The 20,092-nt window shown below is 42.1% G+C and overlaps 1 protein-coding gene across 1 annotated transcript; it reads left to right on the top strand.

Moving 5' to 3' along the window:
• Nucleotides 1-2,674: 2,674 nt before the first annotated feature.
• Nucleotides 2,675-11,680, top strand: LOC119211324 (cytokine-dependent hematopoietic cell linker). Its single transcript, XM_037462148.2, has 17 exons — nt 2,675-2,815; nt 4,930-5,003; nt 7,379-7,520; nt 8,252-8,304; nt 8,388-8,430; nt 8,965-9,021; nt 9,094-9,128; nt 9,244-9,254; nt 9,341-9,415; nt 9,603-9,624; nt 9,747-9,771; nt 9,866-9,950; nt 10,033-10,049; nt 10,126-10,220; nt 10,746-10,823; nt 11,123-11,278; nt 11,357-11,680. The coding sequence occupies exons 2-17, from the start codon at nt 5,001-5,003 to the stop codon at nt 11,507-11,509; spliced, it is 1,050 nt and encodes a 349-aa protein (XP_037318045.1). The 5' UTR covers nt 2,675-2,815; nt 4,930-5,000; the 3' UTR covers nt 11,510-11,680.
• The last annotated feature ends 8,412 nt before the right edge of the window (nt 11,681-20,092 follow it).

Genomic DNA, 20,092 nt, shown 5'->3' with positions numbered 1-20,092 from the left:
CTCCGCGGAGATAATATTTCATGTACAAGACATTCGTTTTCTAGTCAACTTTAGCGGTGAGCCGACGCCGGTCTGCGTCCATCCATCATCCGCTGACCTTCAGCTCTGCAACCCGACAGGCTGCCCGGGGGCACGGGGAGGGTGACTAATGTCGTCTCAGCCGCCACCTCCCCGCACCAAAGGCCCCTGATGTCCGTCCAGTATTATTCGACCCTGGCGTCTACAGATTTCTATCTGTTTAATTATTCACGCTGCTGAATCACACGCTCACCAGAGATAGCCAGACGGGGCCAGACTGCTCGCCCGCTCCCTCTCCGTGATCTTATCTATCTGGAGGCATGACACCATCTAATCTTTCTATCCTGCAGATTGGGAATGGCATCTGCTGGGCTGTCCGCAGTACAGTCCGCAATCAAGCAAAGACTACACAGAAAGTCGAAGTCAATGAAGTCAGGCTTACAGCAGAATAACAATCTTAAATGATGTCCTGTCTTCATATTGAGCATTTGAAGAAACGCTGCTACACATTTCAATGAAACTATTGTGCATTCCGCCACAACGATCTAATCAAACACAAACGGTGTTGGTTCACTTCCAGCAAAGAGCTTAGAGGGTCAAACAGGGTCTGAAACACTGTTACCGACATCACTTTCATATGTCCTAAAGGATTATGAATCCCTTTGATGAAAACTGTTTTAGGGTCATATTTGAAGAATTCACCAAGCCTCCACCCCCTCTGTGAGTGCTGGCCTAATAAACTACTCAAAACACTTTTTATTGATATTTTGAATATTTTGAAGCATTTCATCCTGAAAAAGTTGCTCTTTTTAGACATTCTATTTTTTTTATTTATACCACAAACATTGTAACTCAAAATTGTTGACCGTAAAGCACAAACATGTTTTTTCCTAAAAACATGCTTCAGTTTCAAGTCTTGAAAGCCTTGTTCTTAACTGCAGCCCTGCATTTACCACCACTGTGTACAGAAGGGGCTCCACGTTCGTTCTACCTCTGCAGCTGCTCTTGAGCTCTCTCTTTGTGTGGTTTGTGACAATCACACGAGATCACAGCTGCACTGAGATGCCTGTGAATCTGTGAAGGCACAAAAGACTCGGGTTGTGTTAATCAAACGAAAACAAACCCTCACACACACACCTCACCCAAATTTCAACTTCTGTGTTCCCCTCCCCCCCCCTCCACCTCCTCTCCACCCCCACCGCCCCGGGCTGGGACCACAGATCTTATTTCGAAGTGACAGGTCCAGGACAGAAGAGGGGAGGTCGGTTCCCTTTTTGGGCTCCCGGGAAGAGGACGAGTGCGGGGTTGAGGACACAGGATGAGCTGCCAGATTGACAGGCCGATGGGGCCGTCGCTGTGGGCCGAGGTGTAGGGATGTTCGGGGAGTTGACGTTTGCGGCTCAAAAGATAAGCATCAGTGAGAACTTGAGAGGCTAGATGGTAATCTTTCACAGGAAGTCAGGCTATACCGTTGCAGAAGAAACCACAGGAGAGAGGCTGACCTTGTGCGCCTGTGCTCAGCTGCAGCGCCTGTTCAGAGGAGGCCGGGCCTCCGACCCGCTTCAGACAGCAAGAGTTTATTTAAACATAACACCTGCTAAATATCTACAATATCTTTAACCACAGTTTACTCATCAAACTTCCTCTGACAATACGGATTTGAAGATGGGATATGAAAATAAGTGTTTTCAGCATCACTGAAATGAAAAAAAGAAATGAAAACGTTACATCCGACGAGACCGCGTGTCGTGTAGAACATATTGGTTGCAGAATGAGGACGGCAGGCAGAAGATCTCCCAAGTAATTTCCTGGAAAAGGGCACTCAAGTTTAAATAAATCAGAGTATTGCTCACCCTTAGATAAATTACTAACTGCTGTCAGTGTGTCTTATTCACGGACCATAAAACCCGGCTTCATGGCCGGTTTTAAAATATTCTCAGCATGATTCAGCTGATTCCTCTGCCTCATATCAGCTGTTATACAACAACGATCAACAGAGTTAAATGACTCTTACTGTCTGAAACTTGGTTAATGTGTTTACCGGGCTGCTGAGACAAATCCATGTGGCAAATGGAAACTTATTTAGTTTAAGTTTTTAAAGCATAACTCACATGGCAGTATACTCTCCACTAAGTATTTATGCTATTAACTGAAAATACTACACTAAAGTGAAATATCACTGACATTAATAAAATATTGTAATTTGGGTTCACCTTCTTCGTTTGCCATATAAATGAAGCAAGATGACGATCTGATGGAAAGAGTAAATGTCACGATGCTTCCTTTCGCACCCGGGCAGATCAAATGTTCAAATGTCACCACGCTCTCGCTCAAATTAAGAGATATAACCTGTAACACCGGAAGATTCATTTGACCCCGAAGCACTGAACAAACGGTCTGGGCCTGGTGATCAGATGAATGTTGCCTGATGACAACCTCACAGGGCACAAGCCCCCTCAATGCCTTTTCTATGTATCAACGTGATTTTGCAGATATGAAATGTAAAGAAACACAAACAATGCTTCCACTTAATAATCTGCAAAGAAGAATAAGCCCCCCCCCCCCCCACGCTTCAGTGAAGATCTCAGGTTATAGGCCAGTTTATTACCACACAGGAAGTCCTTTTGGGTTACTGCCGTGGGCTGCTCAACTCTGACAGCGTTGAAGCCGCCCAGGCTTCTTCTGTTAGTCAGTGCGAGGAAAATTAACCGCACAGTCTGTTATCAAATGCATTTTAGCAAAAAGTCAGACATACGCTGGACACCCACTGCGGGTGTTGTACGAGTCGTCTCTGAAGGTAGGTAGCTGCTGTTTCTGTGAGCGCGTAGAAGTTGATTGGCTGTAAAAATACATGAAAAGGACGCCATGAAGACGGGACAAGCTTTGAAATGTGGTATTTCCTGCTAGAACTGCAAATCTTTGCAAATCTGTGCTTTGACAACAATTCAAGAAGAAGGCGCAAACTAGTAGTGATGGTTGCACCTAACCCTGATTACATACGTAAACTACCTTTAACTTCCGATTACTATTAATAACAGCTTTAACATCCTCACAGCAAAAACAATCAACATTTTATGACAAACAATCCACGGCATGTGCTAGTTGGGTTGATACAGTTTCTATCCTCAGTCTGAGCTCTTTCTCGATGCCTGTAGAAAAGCCGGTTCACAAATCCTTAAGTCGCCCGGCGGTTCGAGTTGCCACAAATCCTCTGCACCCAATTTCCATGGGGCGCAGGTTCATTCCCCCGACTAACCGCTCAAGCTCAGTCGCTGCTGGCCGCGAGTATCTAATCTCCTTTTCTTTTTTCAAACGTCTCATCCAACACCACTTCCCATGGCCCGGTAAGCTCCGCAAAGGAGACACACTGCCCCGCTGAGTGTTGGACCACACCGCCAAATCCAATACTGAGTTTGATTTTCCTGACTGGGAGCTGGTACCTGTAATGTCTCCTGGCATTATCACAATCCCCGAGCCTCGCTTAATTGCCCTCACTTCTATTTTGGTATAGGTTTCCTTCCTGCTTCCTGTTTTGTTTTCCTTCACAGCCGAAAGGATTCAAGGACAACAACGTGTCAGTCAAAGATATTGATTGTTGCTGACCCTGTGTTTCTTTTACTATTCATGCTCCCAGGAAACAAGGTTTTCAAAAGTGATAGTATGTTCAAAAAAGCTCATAAATGAAGGATGTGTGACAAAGATTCAAACAAATTGGTTTCAGTCAAGTTTTTGCTATCATCACAACAATGTCTATATCTTTAAGGATGCCCTTCAATAATTTAATTATTGTTAGAATGAAATGACTATTTTTAAGGTAAAAATATTTTTAAAGAAATACAATATAAACATCCATATTATATACACATTATGTTGATTAAAAATGTCTTGGGCTGTCAACATTAACGCATGAATCTATGTGATTAATGGTCTGCAGTGTTGCCACAGGTACTTTGAAAAAGTAATCTGATTACTGATTACTCCTTTAAAAAGTAACTTAGTTATTTAACAGATTACTTTATTTTAAAAGTAACTAAATCAGATTACGTGGATTTTTTTTTTTTTCACACTTTTTCAGGGGGGCGGGGAGTCTGTTCAGAGCATCTCTCTCTCTCTCTCTCTCTCTCTCTCTCTCTCTCTCGCGCGTTAGATTACTTGTTACTGGCATCACTGATGGTCTGACCCGCGTTCGGTCGGAGTGGGCAGTAAAAAATATGAGTTTGACACCCCAGTGCTAGGCTACTTCCATCTAAGGTTACACTGCGTGGACCACCACTGTGCCCCTAAAAGACCGTGGTATGAAAACGTCCTGGCTAAATGTGTGGAGTGTTGCCACTTCAAACACAGCCGTTAAGTTGAGAGCAAAGTGAACGAGGACCGCAGGAAGAGATGCTAGTTCCACCCATTGGAATCCTGCCTCCAAGGTGATCAGATCTTTGTAGTTTTGTGTTGAAAATAACATCAACAATTAAACAACAGTGTCTAAAATACACACATTCTAAAGTGATTACTCGTTACATTTAAGATTTGATCTTAAACAGACAAACAACAACATTCATTAATCGCCATCAATCGAGATTAATGAATTTCAAAATGTGTGATTAATTAGTTGATTCTTTTAAATAGTTTCTATTTAGGTAAATCAGAGTTTTTTTGTTTCTCGCAGCATTTGCCCTTCTCTCCTTGTGTTCAAATAAAACTGTAAATCTATGAACATTTTCAACATTATTATATCCAATGAATGTTCAAGCTGCACCTCAGATGATCAAACAGTGAAGGGCCACTAAAAGCTCCGCGTAGTTGGGTAAAAAGACCACGTCTTTCTGCATTGGAGGGGGGAAAAAAGTCCAAGGACACACACTCACACACTGTAGCAGAACACCCATCTAATGATGTTTTCCATTTTTGTTTCAGTCCCTCGTTAGCTGCAGAGAGAGAGAGAGAGAGAGAGAGAGAGAGGGAACGGTCATGCATCTGCTGTGATAATGGTGAGTTATGGCGCCCGACCGTTTGCCCCGATGGTTCCACATGAAGATTCCCGAGGGAAACTTTGAGAGTCTGCGCCCCCCCACCCCCCGCTTGTATGATTACCTGTTAGCACAGAAAGGGGGAAGGAGTGAGATTCTGCTCTGTCATTGTTAGTGCACAGCAAAAACAACATCAACCTGAGTCAGCATTCATAACTTTTGTGTTGCATTATCATTACTTTTTAAATTATAGTTTCAATTTGATTAATACAATAATCAGCCCTCAAAATAATAAGAGCTCAAAAGATGAATGGTATTTTAGTTTAATATAAGGGAATTATTTGAATACATCTTTAAAAGAGAAAACAACATTAATATTATTCAGAATTAAATTAAAGTTCTCACTCTTACCCACATGAATGTTTCGCTCTGGTTATGGATGAATTACGTTCATATTTACTGTAAACAGTGAAATTGCATAGATCACATTAATGAAACGCTGTGTTAGCTGTTTCATTTTTCGGGAAACCTGCCACCGTGTTCTGATGCTTTCTTTGATGTACTTTCTACGCGTCGTTGGCTCGTGATGCTTTTTCAGAAAAGCATCACGGAGAAACGACGAGATGTAAAACGTTTTCCTTGATATCATGTTTCTGGCTTTCGGCTTCCTCTTTCCACTTTCCAAAATCACACAAACTCTTCGCTCTCTCTGTCTTCAACAAGGGCGATGTGCTGCGTACGAATGAATAAAACTCTGTACCAAGAGAAGAATGTTCCCGACCAGTAATAGTCATCTGCTTGCAGGATGATGACAGCTTTCCCTTGTGCTTGATTAGATCCCTGTGGCCACCTGAAGACTCAAAGTGTTCCTTTTTCCATCTGCAGCCTCCTGTTGAACAGATGAGTTAAGAGATTAAACAACAATTACTAAACATATGGCCCCGTGTGGAACATTTCCGTAGCTGGAACTTCAACATCATCATTTAATATGGCGATAAATCCCCCTAAAATCGAGGGCAGTATACTTTAATGCAAGTATAAGAACGCTTGTGTTTACAGCACAGGACGTCTGAGTCAGCAGATGTAGACTTTGTGCACGAGCCTGCCGTTGGCTGCAAATCTCATGCGGCATCGTCTTCTCCTGCTATCTGCACCATCTATTTTGCCAGGTCCCCAGGATTGATATAGAGGAAGTAGGTCAGAGTGTTTTTAGACCCCAATGGCAGAATAATAATGTAGCGACCCTGTTGGGGACTCGGTCAGGTAGCGTCACTCTCGGCGCTCCGGCCAATCAGACGGGACATGGGAGGGTCTGTCCGGGGGAGCATGACGTAGTTCCGGTTGTTGTGTTGTTGGGAGTGTTGACTGAGTGAGCTGGAGTTACTGTGTCGGACGCTGTGGTGTTTCGCTAATAAAAGGATCTCTGCCCGGCAACTATTCGTCTCAGCGTGTTAAGTATTCCACCACGCCCGGACGTTACAATAACATGTGCAGCTCCACCATTCTTCAGCTGTGAAGACTGGTCTGGCTGGGGCAGACTCCAGCGCTGCTATATATATAACAGCAGCAACGTCCCAGATACTTCTCTGGCCATGGGACTTTTGTCACATGTCATGGTTGGTCAAATATGAAATGTTTTCCCCAAAAGCATAACTTCACCCCAAAACAGTGATTTTAGATATGTTTGATAGGTGGTATCATGCTATAGGAGCCTGGACGTGTGCTTTTTTTTATTTTTTTTTACAAAAGACACTGCACCTTTCAAAAGAATCTTCTGGATTGTTCTCTTCATTACAAATGAGAGCTGCTTCTAATGTGAAACATAGCTTTGAAATCAAACGGGAGAAGCTGGTGTGTTGGTCTGCGATGACTGATGCATCCTCTTGTCCCATATTCATTCCGATCTCACCCTTTTCCCCAGCTTCGCCACAGCTGCACAAAAGTATAGTCCCAGTGCCTCCATCAATTCAAAGAAAGAGACAATTTGTATTATTTAACACTTTGTCGCAGACCGGCTACAAATGTGTGCTGTAGAGAGTGAAGCTGTAAAAAGGAAATGCCTCGTGTGTACTGTTGCAACACCTCACCTATAGCTTCCTGTGCTTATCAGTGCTGTATACACGTAAAGCATCTTACGCCGTCTGCTCGGAATATATATTCATGTGTGATGGTCAATGCAGTGTGTTGCTACACACAAATGTCATCAGGTTTATTGATTTCATCTTTTAAAACCAAATGAGCATGCTCTCTTCCAATAAATCCTGGCATGCAGAATCAGATTGTTTCCAAAGGGCTCCTTTGGGTTAAATCCTGGTGAGACGCTTCAAACGGTTTCTCTGAGATGAAGCTGTGGAAGTGTTTCCAAGTTCGAGAAGCTGAAATCTCTCCCTCCACAGGATCGCAGAAACAGGAATAAAAGAAGCAGCAACTACAACAATGTGACGGAGCCCGAGTACGACGTGGTAGATGACCAGGACGAAGGGATTCATGCGCGCATACTTCCTGCCAGGCCCTTGAATGATGAGAGAGAGTATGCAGGTAGGGAGGGGGGGGAAATGACCTGTCACTCACATCCACGCTGCTCTCATTCTGTGTTGTTTCCGGTCCAGGATGCGTAGATCTGAAGCCTGAGGGGGGGGGGTTCAATTCAAGGTTTGCTTTTGTAATCACAAACAAATGGTTGTCTTCACGGTTCAGTGGGTTGAGTGAATGTCACCTTTAATATTTGTCTAATACACGTCTCATTCTCATTAATCCCGTCCCTGCCTTTAACGTGTAAAAACCTAAGAATGCCGAAATGTCCAAAAGTTTGCATCGCGACGCAGCGAAAGTGAGTTTCTTTCAATTTCCTGGAGATATAAATCTTCTGGTGAACATAATTAGAAAAAAAGCTGAATGAAGTGCCACCCACAAACTGTGGGGAGAAACGAAAGCAAGCGTGCATCCGAGAAGCAGGGAGCTCACGCTGAGCGCCCACCACATGCCAGCGAGTCTCCAGGGCCGTCTGTTGGCTTACAATTACCCAGCAGTCAAAGGGGACGTAGTGTGAATACACACTCCCTTTATCACCCTGCATGGATGTGGCCCCACAGCCAGGGGCCTCGCAGCTGCACGTCTACAAATTCACACTGAACTCGGCTTTAAAAAAAAAAAAGTGTTCACCCTCCGCAGTGTTTAAACGGCGGTGCAGACTCATTTGAACCGTCGGCTAACAGCGGAACCAGTGAAGCTGCTGTCGGGGGCGTCTCAACTTGTTTTACATTTTACAGACAGGGATCTCCCGAGGTCACCGGGGGCAACCAAACTCTCATCACTCTGCGCTGTAAGTCTTTTTTTTGCACGGATTCATTCTCCGTTACGACTGTAAAAGTCTGCTGATTGTCTTTGTGCGCTCCTCCTCACCAGGGTCATGCCAACATGCTGCCAGGGGAAGTCCCACTTCCTTCAGGTGTGAGAGACATTAAACGCTGCATCATCGGAATTTGATACGTCTGCTGACGTTAGCTCAACTGCGCAACTTAGTTTGCCCAATATTAGCTGACGTTTGCAACTTTCTTTTACTTTTTTTTCTTCTTGGCTACTAACTGATGCAACACATGGTCACTTAACCTGAATTATTTAAATGTAATATTAAATCACTCAAAAGGGTCACCTGCAGAACCCGAAGCACACAAAACGGACAGAAAACTTTTCAATACCTTTTAGCTTAATGTTATTATGTAATACTGTTACTAAATGGCACAAACTATTAAGTAAATGGTTCTAATAAAATGTAGCAACTAAGGCACAACTCGCCGAAATTTCTCTAAATTTAACATTTTGAAAACCTTTTTTAATGAATTTCTGTGCTGATGATCCCGTTAGCTGCAGGTGCAATAATGAAAGATGTAATAGCGTGCCGGCTGATGCTTGTTCTTTGGGACTTATAATATATACATATATATAATATACATTATGTCCTTCTCTATTGCTTGTTTATCAGTCAGCGGACCTGCAGTGAACCGAGATCTTAAACCAGGCAGAAGAAAGGTCAGATTAGGTAAGTCAACTTAATCAACTCTTATTCCACCACCTCAGAAGCATCTCACACATTCACATCTGGATCTTACAGATAAGAAGCCCTCACCTTGGCTACCAGGAGAACAGGTAAACACCTCATATGCATCCAGTACTTTGTTGTTGCTCCTGTTACTGTGTCAATAAACAGTTGATTATTACACGTAAAATAGCTAATGATTTTTCTTTCTTTTTTACATCACAGCGCTTTCACAGGTAATTTACTCAAGCACTATCCAATCTGTTCAATGTTGTTTTTAAATGAGCTGTCATTGCACTCGCAGAAGTATTTCTGCTTCCAGGCAATCTCCATCACCTCCGACAGAGATAGTGAATCAGCTGCCTTCGCTGACGATAGGCGAATCCAGCAGGAGAGGGTGAGAACTGTTTTTACTTTGACCCCGTGTGACCTCGTTCAGGCTTCACAGTTTGCACAGCGGGGCAGTGGCGCCATCTACTGGTTGGAAACATAATCACAGAAAGATCTTGTGGCTTCCATTGAAGAGGTCTTTTGTGATGTCATATTTAATAATTATTTTAAAAGATTTCTTTTTTTTATTTCAGGGGTCTGAGAGAGACTGAAAAAGTAAGGAGTCATGAGTACATTTTTAAATGTCAGTGCTTTCAGCCATGATATTTTCATTATCATTTTATAGATTTTATTTATTCTTTGTTTGAATCTAATTGTGTTGTTAATACTTCTAATAGGCTGAACTCATTTCACAACCCAAAGGTAAGAGCTAAACATGTGAGAGTGTCATATTTCTTTGGTCAAGCTGGTCTTGACATTGGTCAAAATGTTTAATGTGTCTTCATGTGTTCTTCAGGTCTACAGAGTGCTGAGAGTATTTTATCCCTTCATTCCAATCTAAAACAGTCTCTTGATTTGGAAACTCATAATTTAGAAACAAGGTGAGTGTTTCATCTCTCTGGCATTTCAGGACAATTATGTAATGTTAAGTTATGTTTGATGGCTCTTTCTTCCTTTATTTAGGTCACAACAAAATCTAGGTAAGTGATCTTATAGATCATCAGTATCCAAATACACGTATTGATGAAATGAGTCAACACTAATGTCTACTTAAAGAGAGGGTGCGATCACAACGTCATCACCACGAGTGGCCTCAAACTAAAGAAGACGTTGACCAGCATGACTTTGTTCCAATGGAAAAGCCTCAACAGGTAAACTGGCTACGACTTAATGCAGTAAAGTCTATTAGGCACTGAACTAAAACCAAAGTATATTTAATTGAGTCATCAAGAAGAGTTTGAGGTATTTTAAACTTTACTTCCACTCTACAACATTTCAAAGACAAACATGACTTTTATTACTAAAAGTAATTACACAGTCAGATTTAGCTTTGCAGATTTAAATTACTGATACTAAATATGAGTCAACCACTCAAATGATGATCTATTGTTATGGGTTAAACTACCCATGAATATAAAAAGTATTTCATATTTAGCACATTAAAACAAGAAAAGTATTTATTACCAATTCTTGTTCATTTATTTTACTCTATCTTTGTGGCTATAAAAGTGCCAATTCTGCATAATTTTCCTTTTTTGTGCTTTAATTATATTTTGATGCTAATATTTGTCTTGAGATTGAGTAAGATAATAAAATGCAGGACTTTTAATGGCGACAGTGTATTATCAAAGTAACTAGATCTGAGTACTTCTTCCCTCACTGCTAATGTTTGGCAGACCAACAGCGAGGACGACTGGTATGTTGGGGCTTGTACTCGAGCAGACGCTGAACACGCCTTACACCTGGTCAACAAGGTAGTGTATCTCCTCTTTCTGTTAATAGCACACTTATTGAATGATCTCATTTTACACAAGAACAACTAATAAAATAAACATGAAAATCAAAGGTAAGCGTTCAGAGTCGATAAACACCGACAGGTTACTTTTAGGAGGCTCCTTGTGAAGCAAGGCAAGAAAAATCAGGTTCACAATCAATTAAGAAGAGAAAATGAGAGTTTGGAATAATTCAAAGCTGATAATATCCATTTCTCATCACTTCTATTCTTTCTTACCTAAAAGAGACAGTACATTCTTTCCCACATTGACCTCTTTAGGATGGAGCCTTTCTGGTACGAGACTGCTCCATGAACACCGACGGGGAGCCCTTTGTGTTGGCCGTGTATCACGAGAAGAAGGTTTACAATATCAAAATCCGGTTCATCGAGAGCTCCGGCCAGTACGCCCTGGGAACGGGACAACGGTCCAATGATGTGAGTGGACAAATGTCTGCGTGCAACGAACGCTCTCCTCGTCACGTTTAGTTCAAAGCTCATGTCATCTCTCCTCAGATGTTCGACTCTGTAGCAAACATCATCAAGATTCACTCCATATTCCCAATATCGCTCGTCAGCGGGAGGATCATGCCCCGAAGACAGAGCCCAGAAAACTGCGTGCTGACGTTTCCTGTAACAAAAAAGGATCTCGACGCATTGCTGGAGTGACTCGTGAAGATAATCGGCTCAATCTGTCATGGAAAAGAAGAAACCTGATGTAATGATGTCATAGATTTAGCTCTTTGGTAATGGAAAATAACCATCAGATTACGGCTGAACTTCATGAGGAGCGAGTACACAACTTGTAAAAGTGTTTACCTGTGTCAAATAAAAAGAACCTCTGTACCTCGTCATTATTTTCATTATCAACTAGAAAATTTATTTCTTGCAAAAAAAAGCTTGGGAACGCTGAATGCTGAAATGAATCTGTACTGGTATTAGTACAAGGATTAGCAGCAGGAGTATTGGTAGTAGGAGGAGGAGGAGGAGGCCCTCGGTTTACAAAGTCACACAGAGTCGTCTGCACACCACTGAACTCACTGTTCTGAAACTCGTCGAATGCTACAAACGCCCCCAGAAGCCCCTCGGTGCAGATGTACAGACACACAAGTCTCTAAAACTCAGTTCCTTACTACAGATGATTAACAGGCAGGCAGACGATTAGTGGACAATGTACTTTACAATGTTGGCCTTAAGGGTCAATCTCGAGGCTTCTAATGACTCCAGGCTGTGGCTCCCATCCGGCCTTTAGGAGTGACCCAGCACAGTAGTGTTATATGTATGTAAGCTCCCAGATTTGGGGGTGAACCCCGATAATTTGACCACATAATGTCTGATAAAAGATCACAAACGAATATAATATTGCAGAACCCCACAGGAAACATTAGAATCTCGGCTACAAAGCCAACTTATCCGTTTGAGACGGCTCCAAACACAACTCCAACAAAGCTAAAAACAATTATTATGTTATAAGAACATTTTTCCCCAAATTGTGCATAATTTGTGGACCCATCGATCGAAACTAGAAGCTAACAAAGACAAACAGGAAAAATGCCTTTTCCCCAGGTTTTTTTCATCTGATAAATATCCAGCTGCCATTTTGTGCATCTCTCAAACATTCCTTCTGGTCTTCAGATCAGGTTAAAGGGGCCGGAACTTTCTCTTCTCTCCTGTGAGGCGTGTACTGAAACCTCTGTTCCGCTTCACTCTTTCAAAGTAAAACATTCGACATATACTGTCAACACACTGTGTTCTAGTCACTCGATTTTAAAGGGACGGACACTCCGTAAGTTGCTTTTCTTTTAGGCAAATCAGATTTTTTTTAAATTTTTGCTGTGTGCCATCTTCTTTTAGTTAACCAGTCAAAAATATGTACACATCAGAACACACTCGGGAGTTTTCCTGTTCATACTTAGACCTTGTATTTCCAGAGGAAATTTCCTTTTTTATCATGGCTATGACATTTTTGAACAGGGCCCTAAAAAAAGGATGATTTTTGTTTCGCTACGCAGTGCCTGACCAATTAGTGTAACACCCAGACTGGGGCATTAGGTCACATGTTATTTTCTCTTGTGTTTCTGTCACTCACCTTTCCCTCTCGTTTCGGACACCTCCCCCATGCGTGCTGCCACCCTCTGTGATTGCAAGCCCCACCCTTATTGTTTCCACCTGTGTCTCCTGTGTATTTAGTCTGCGCCGACGGCTTGTTCTCTGCCAGTTGGTCTCTTTTGTCCAATGAGCTTACCAGCGATTTTCCTGGGTGTGCCGCACCGTGTTTTGACACATTTCCGTGTCCATTTAGTGCTTTTAGGAAAGAAAAAGGATTTTCAATCATAATCTTGATTCCGCAGGCAACCGGGCAGCGAAGCTAATACAGTTTTGTAACTGAAACTGAAATAATGTTTCACCTTAGTCAATATGAGTTAGCCCACAGAGTCTGCACATTGTGTTCTGGGTCATCGGTTTGTCAAGATGTTTGTGCGTCAATGTTTAATATCTCATGGTGACTAAGCAGCTTTTGCCCAGAGCCCCCCCACCCCCCCCCCCCCCCCCCCACCCCCACACACACTGTAAATGATGATGCTTATAAGCAGTGTTGGAGAGTCACACAATACACTGGCGTTACGTATATACAAATAATGAGTAACTGTATTCCGTTACAGTTACAATGTTGAAATCAAGGGATTACGTGACGGTACTTCTCTGTTTCACGTGTTATTCACTCTATAAAGAAATGAAGGCAACGTGATGCATTTCCCAGAAGACCCAACATGAAAACGAATGAAAATTCTATTTGCGTGATCAGTAGCTGCTAATGGATTCTGAAGAGGAGCAGATGCCGCAGCAGGAATGCTTTTCTATCCTGGAAATTCAATAAGCATGTCATGTTAAAGAAAGAGAAGGGAGAACAGAATATAACTGTGCAGTGCAACCTTTGCTTGTCAGCAACCAACCCTAACCTGAAAAAGCATCTTAAAGTAAGTTTATTTTTTAACTAGCCAAAGGTAGTCATCTGCTGGTCACTGTCGATGCCACCGATCCCTCCGAGTTGGTTGATGAGAAGAATCCGCCACGTCAATCAATTAAAGTAAAAAAAGTTAACCCTAAGCATGCATCAAAAAGCGATCAGCTGTCGGACTGTGACCTCTTTTATATTTTCCCCACACCTTAAGAACTGCTCTAAACTGGCTTGTTTTAGGAGGTCATCACAAAAGATGTTTTTTTGTACTTCTTCATTCTGCCTTATTAGGTGCGATGTAACGGTTGCTGTTCGTGGTTTGTCCCCCTGTCGCCCCTGCCCTGATAGCTTCACGCTTATCCTACTTCTCCATTCCCCAGTTTGCATGTTTACCGGATATGGTTGTTTTAAGCACAGCAGCACGTGTTTACTGTGTATGGTCATACAAAGCACAGCATTGTTTCCTACGTTGTTACAATTTTGTTCTACCAGAAAAAGAATATAAAAGAAACACAAACAGGAACATACACTCACCTAAAGGATTATTAGGAACACCATACTAATACTGTTTTTGACCTCCTTTCGCCTTCAGAACTGCCTTAATTCTACGTGGCATTGATTCAACAAGGTGCTGAAAGCATTCTTTAGAAATGTTGGCCCATATTGATGGAATAGCATTTTGCAGTGGATGGAGATTATTGGGACGCACATGCAGGGAACGAAGCTCCCGTTCCACCACATCCCAAAGATGCTCTATTGGGTTGAGATCTGGTGACTGTGGGGGACGTTTTAGTACAGTGAAGTCATTGTCATGTTCACGAAACCAATTTGAAATGATTCGAGCTTTGTGACATGGTGCATTATCCTGCTGGAAGTAGCTTCAGAGGATGGGTACATGGTGGCCATAAAGGGATGGACATGGTCAGAAACAATGCTCAGGTAGGCCGTGGCATTTAAACGATGCCCAATTGGCACTAAGGGGCCTAAAGTGTGCCAAGAAAACATCCCCCACACCATGACACCACCAGCAGCAGCCTGCACAGTGGTAACAAGGCATGATGGATCCATGTTCTCATTCTGTTTACACCTAATTCTACCATCTGAATGTCTCAACAGAAATCAAGACTCATCAGACCAGGCAACATTTTTCCAGTCTTCAACTGTCCAATTTTGGTGAGCTCTTGCAAATTGTAGCCTCTTTTTCCTATTTGTAGTGGAGATGAGTGGCACCCGGTGGGGTCTTCTGCTGTTGTAGCCCATCCGCCTCAAGGTTTTGTGTGTTGTGGCTTCACACCTCGGTTGTAACGAGTGGTTATTTCAGTCAAAGTTGCTCTTCTATCAGCTTGAATCAGTCGGCCCATTCTCCTCTGACCTCTAGCATCAACAAGGCATTTTCGCCCACAGGACTGCCGCATACTGGATGTTTTTCCCTTTTCACACCATTCTTTGTAAACCCTAGAAATGGTTGTGCGTGAAAATCCCAGTAACTGAGCATATTGTGAAATACTCAGACCGGCCTGTCTGGCACAGACAACCATGCCATGCTCAAAATTGCTTAAATCACCTTTCTTTCCTATTCTGACATTCAGTTTGGAGTTCAGGAGATTGTCTTGACCAGGACCACACCCCTAAATGCATTGACGCAACTGCCATGTGATTGGTTGATTAGATAATTGCATTAATGAGAAATTGAACAGGTGTTCCTAATAATCCTTTAGGTGAGTGTATATCTCACATCACCTTGCTATTTTATAGTTGTACCAGCCAGATGTGCGACTTTACATTCTCATATGTGCTGATTTTCTAGCCCCGGAGCCGTTGAAAGACTCTGATTAGCCCTGTTTGACATTTTGGGGGCTCGTCCGGGATGAGAAGTTTTCCTTTATAGGTGAATTCTGTCCAAAACGCTTTAACCCGCTGAACACTGCGTACTCCCAGGCCGCCTCAAACCAAGGTAAGCAGAAACCTGTTACCACTAATTCTGCAAATTGAATAATATAAAATAAGTGTTGTGGATTGGTGGTGAAAAATCAAATTGATACTTGAGCAATTCGCTAAAATTAACATTTGAGAAAACCGGTGAAAAGGAATAACACCGCCGAGTCAGAGAGCCTGAATTTTGGTTTAGACGTGGTGAGAGGAAAGACTGATAGAAAGAAAACTTGAAATTCACTGTAAGAGATATGTTTTAAGGAACTGAGAACATAGACAGACCGCAAGGGTAACATAAACTGGTGGTGATAATAAATTGATTCTGCGAGGTTAACATAAACTCGCGGACACATAACTCTGACTATGAAAGGTTAACATAAACTTTCAGAACAGGCGGGGAAACTTGCCTGAGCCGCGGAAAACCTTACGGTGTCATACAGAAGTGGCCAGTTGTCTGCTCGGGTGAAATCCATACAAATGGAGGGTGGTGACCAACTGAGGCTGTTGTTGGTAGCGGTAGGTGGAGATACCACCGACGAAAAGAAACATGGTGTTGTGGAAGACTCGATATGCGAGAAGGCGAGTGTGTTGGGAAAATGGAAACTTGAGAAATTGAGAAAATAAAAGACTTGAGGTACACACGGTTTTCATAATGAATAAAAAGTAAAGCCGTGGACAAAAACAACAACAACAACAACGGCGTAATTCGGGAAAAACCACCTGCATGCGAGGCTGAAAGAACGGATGCGGTTCCCTCTGGATTATATCCAGCATTAAATATAACGAGGGGAGAGTTAGAAGTGGAAGAAGGTGTACAGATAAGAGCCTGTTTGTTGCCCTTGTTTGTGTCGCCATGGTTTTACTCATATTATTGCTTGCTTCAGTTTCATTTGATCTAAGTAGCGATTTTGTAGTCAGCAACCTAAAGAGTGGTTCTCTCTTATCATGGAGCGACAGTGCCCATGCAACCCCCCCCCAGGAGACTAGGGGGAACTCGTTTCGACATTTTTTTTATTTTCTTATGTTTCTGTGTTCATTCCAGTTGTTCTATATTTGATGTTTTAGATTTGCTTGCTAAACAACCCGAGACTTGGTCTAACAAAAACATGTTTTTTGCAATATTATCGGTGATTAAAGAATAATCAAAAGAGTGGAATGTAATGGTAAAATATGTTAACACAGTCTTATGCTAAAAGAGTGATTACTGTCTCTATTGAAGTAATGCGCGAAAAGCAGGGAGATTCAAAAGTTACCTTTTGCAGCTGTGTACCAAGAAAGGAGGGCAGTCAAACATGCTTTCACACCAATGCTCGAACAAAGGAATTCTGTTACCCCCATCTTAACCTTGGTTCTTATCACAACTTGGTTTGCAATTTTTCAAACCTGCCACTTAGGATGGCCTTTGTGTGTGTGTGTGTGTGTGTGTGTGTGTGTGTGTGTGTGTGTGTGTGTGTGTGTGTGTGTGTGTGTGTGTGTGTGTAAAAAATAAATTGACTTTTACAACTTTAACACATGCATTTTTTAACACATAAGCATTTTTTGGCATGCATTGATTATGAAAAATACAATCCTATGGTTTAAATTACGAGAAAACATTAGTATGGACTTCAATGAACAAAATCAATGTAAAGAGAAGGATTATTGTCTGACAATCATCAATCATGTGTTTTCCAAATTAATTATGATGTTTTCAACAAAAGCATGTGTCAACAAACTAACAACACATCTGGTTTCTGAAATTTCATTGGCTCTTATTACCTCCAATCAGCATTGGCTAAAATGAGCTCGCGTTCGCTTAAACTGCGGTTAGATTTTTGTAGTATGCAGTTCGGGACTACAAAAACAAAAATGTATCTTTTCAATGTATTTAGAATACAATGCTCAGATTAGTTAATGTATCAGAATACATTACAGATTACAGTTTTGGGCTTGTATTCTGTATTCTGTAAAGGAATAGTTTTGAAAGTATCCCTCCCAACACTGCCTATAAGATTGTAATCAATAAGGACCAGCAGGCCTTAAGACAATGTGTATTCGTATAGCGGAGAGAGGCTCCGAGTAGTTTTCATTATCTCACTAGGAATGTAGGGAGTTTTAAGAAGAGGGGCCCTCAGTAAATCAAAATGGGGCCTTACCAGGTACCAAGTTGTACGGACCCACACCTCCTTTAGGGGAAGCTACTGCATTAGGACTACACAATAGACGTTACAATAAATCAGAGACCAGCGTGTTTAACCACTGACTGATAGACCAGCTGTTAATGGTCTGTTGACTGCTGAGGCTTGTGCAGTCCTCGTTTTGAGAAATATTCTTCATCTATTTTTTTTATCAAACCGGTTTCATTGTAACTTTGTCGTCTGAACCCAACACTTCCAAATAGATATTCCTGCTCTGAAGAAGAAAACATTTTGAGTGGCCTTGAAGCAAAGCACTGTGTACGTTTTCAATGTCCCGTTTAATCATTTTACACCGGTGCAGAGTAAGAATCTTTCTCGCATAATTGGTCCTTCGAGCCGGATCCCAAGAACACTATTTCTTCTCAGGGTTTGGACCTGAAACTGTGCACATGGACTCGGACTCTTTCAAAGTCCTCCGCCTGTAAAGGAGTGCTTTGGATAAGAGAGGCCAGGATTTGGCTTAAGAAAAGTTTTAAAGCCTTGTAGAAAGTGTGAGGAAAAGTTGTTGTTGTTTCGTCTTCAAGCTTTTTGTGGAACGTTAAGTAAAGTTAGTTTTTTCTTAAAACTTTGGTTCCAAAAGTTTATTTCTAGTAGATTTACAAGCCCATGCTAATCTGTTTTTTGAGAAAATGAACGACTTCAAACGGTCTAAAAAGAATTGGGGATGTGCACTGAAATGAATCTACGGAGACTCAAGGCCAGATAACAGATGCTCAGGCTTTCTTCAAAACAACGGCTAGGAGACTAAACAAATCTTTGTTGAAACAACGAAGGTTTTGAGGCAGTGTTGTGTCACTGAACACTGTTGAATGGAATGAATTCTGAGTGCAAATTTTTCTGTGGGAAATAATAAGATTATGCACTTTACTTAAATACCGAGACATAAAGATCGTCCTTTCCGTAGGATTCTGGAATCACGGTTCGCCAAGTGAAATCATTTTTTATCCCAATGGATGTTTTGCTCCTCGTTGTTTGTGGGTCCCGTCTAATACTTGGTATTGGTAGACTACTGTGTACTAGTGTACCAACTATTATATTATATAGTGTACCAACAATGTATTGGCAAAAAATGGTATACGGCATGTTGTAAGATGTTTATTTTTTCCATTATGAGTTTACACTTTAGACAAAATATATCTGTGACATAGCTTCCTTTTTATTTAATTGGAATGGTTTCATTAAAAAATAGTTTGATTGAACATTCTTGTATTTTTAAATTAAATTAATACCCTTAAATTAGTATATAGCATAAACAGGGAATGTTGGGTAAACCTAAATAATGTTTCATCTTAGTCAGCATTACTTAGACAGCCTGGGACCTCTCACACAGAGGCATATTGTGTCCTGTGTCATCTCAGAATCAAGATGTTTGCGCGTCAATTTAGATGATCTTGTGCTAAAGACTGCGTAAGCTGCTTCCCAAATAACAAGCCATGAATCACCATCATCGCCCTTCTCAATGAGAAGAAGGCAGCTTTCGGGTCTGGAGACAGAGACGAACTCAGGAGAGACCATCGAGACTTGGGGTGAAGCTCAGGCAGTGCAAGGACTCCTACAGGAAGAAGCTGGAGACCAAACTGCAGCAGAACAATGAAAGGGAGGTGTGGCCCGGGATGAAGCGAATAACTGGCTTCAAGGTCGGAGGGAGAGAACGAGGGGCTCCTTTGAGACGGCCAATGAGCCAAACGGTTCCTTTGCTATATTAGTTTACAGCCCCTCGGCTGTCTCCCCCATACATTACACCAGCCAGACACCCCCCCCCCTCCCCCTCTGTATCCCCTGGTGAGCTGCACAGACATCAAAGACCTTTATAAATGAAAGGGCCCTTCCACCCACTCTTCTCACCCAGGTGAGACCACTGCTGGAGAGACTCCATCAAAGCCCAGGGTCATGAAGACCTGCGCCATCCAGCTGTCTGATGGCCTGCGACGTGTCTTCATTCTGAGCCGGAAGGAGGAAGTCCCATTGCTGTGGAAGACATCGGGCCTTGGTCCCTGCACCCAAAGAAGACACCTGGCCTCAATGACTAGCGACCTGTGGCCCTCACATCCCACGGCTCACCTTTTCACTAAAAATACTATATATACTTACACACACTGTATATGCTTGTATTGTGTGCACATCTTTTTTGCTATTTAGTATTTTATTAATTATATTACATACGTTATTTCATTGTGTGTATGT

This window comes from Pungitius pungitius, chromosome 2, assembly GCF_949316345.1.
Source record: "Pungitius pungitius chromosome 2, fPunPun2.1, whole genome shotgun sequence".
NCBI classification, from domain to species: domain Eukaryota; kingdom Metazoa; phylum Chordata; class Actinopteri; order Perciformes; family Gasterosteidae; genus Pungitius; species Pungitius pungitius.
This window is presented reverse-complemented; position numbering and strand designations above follow the sequence as displayed.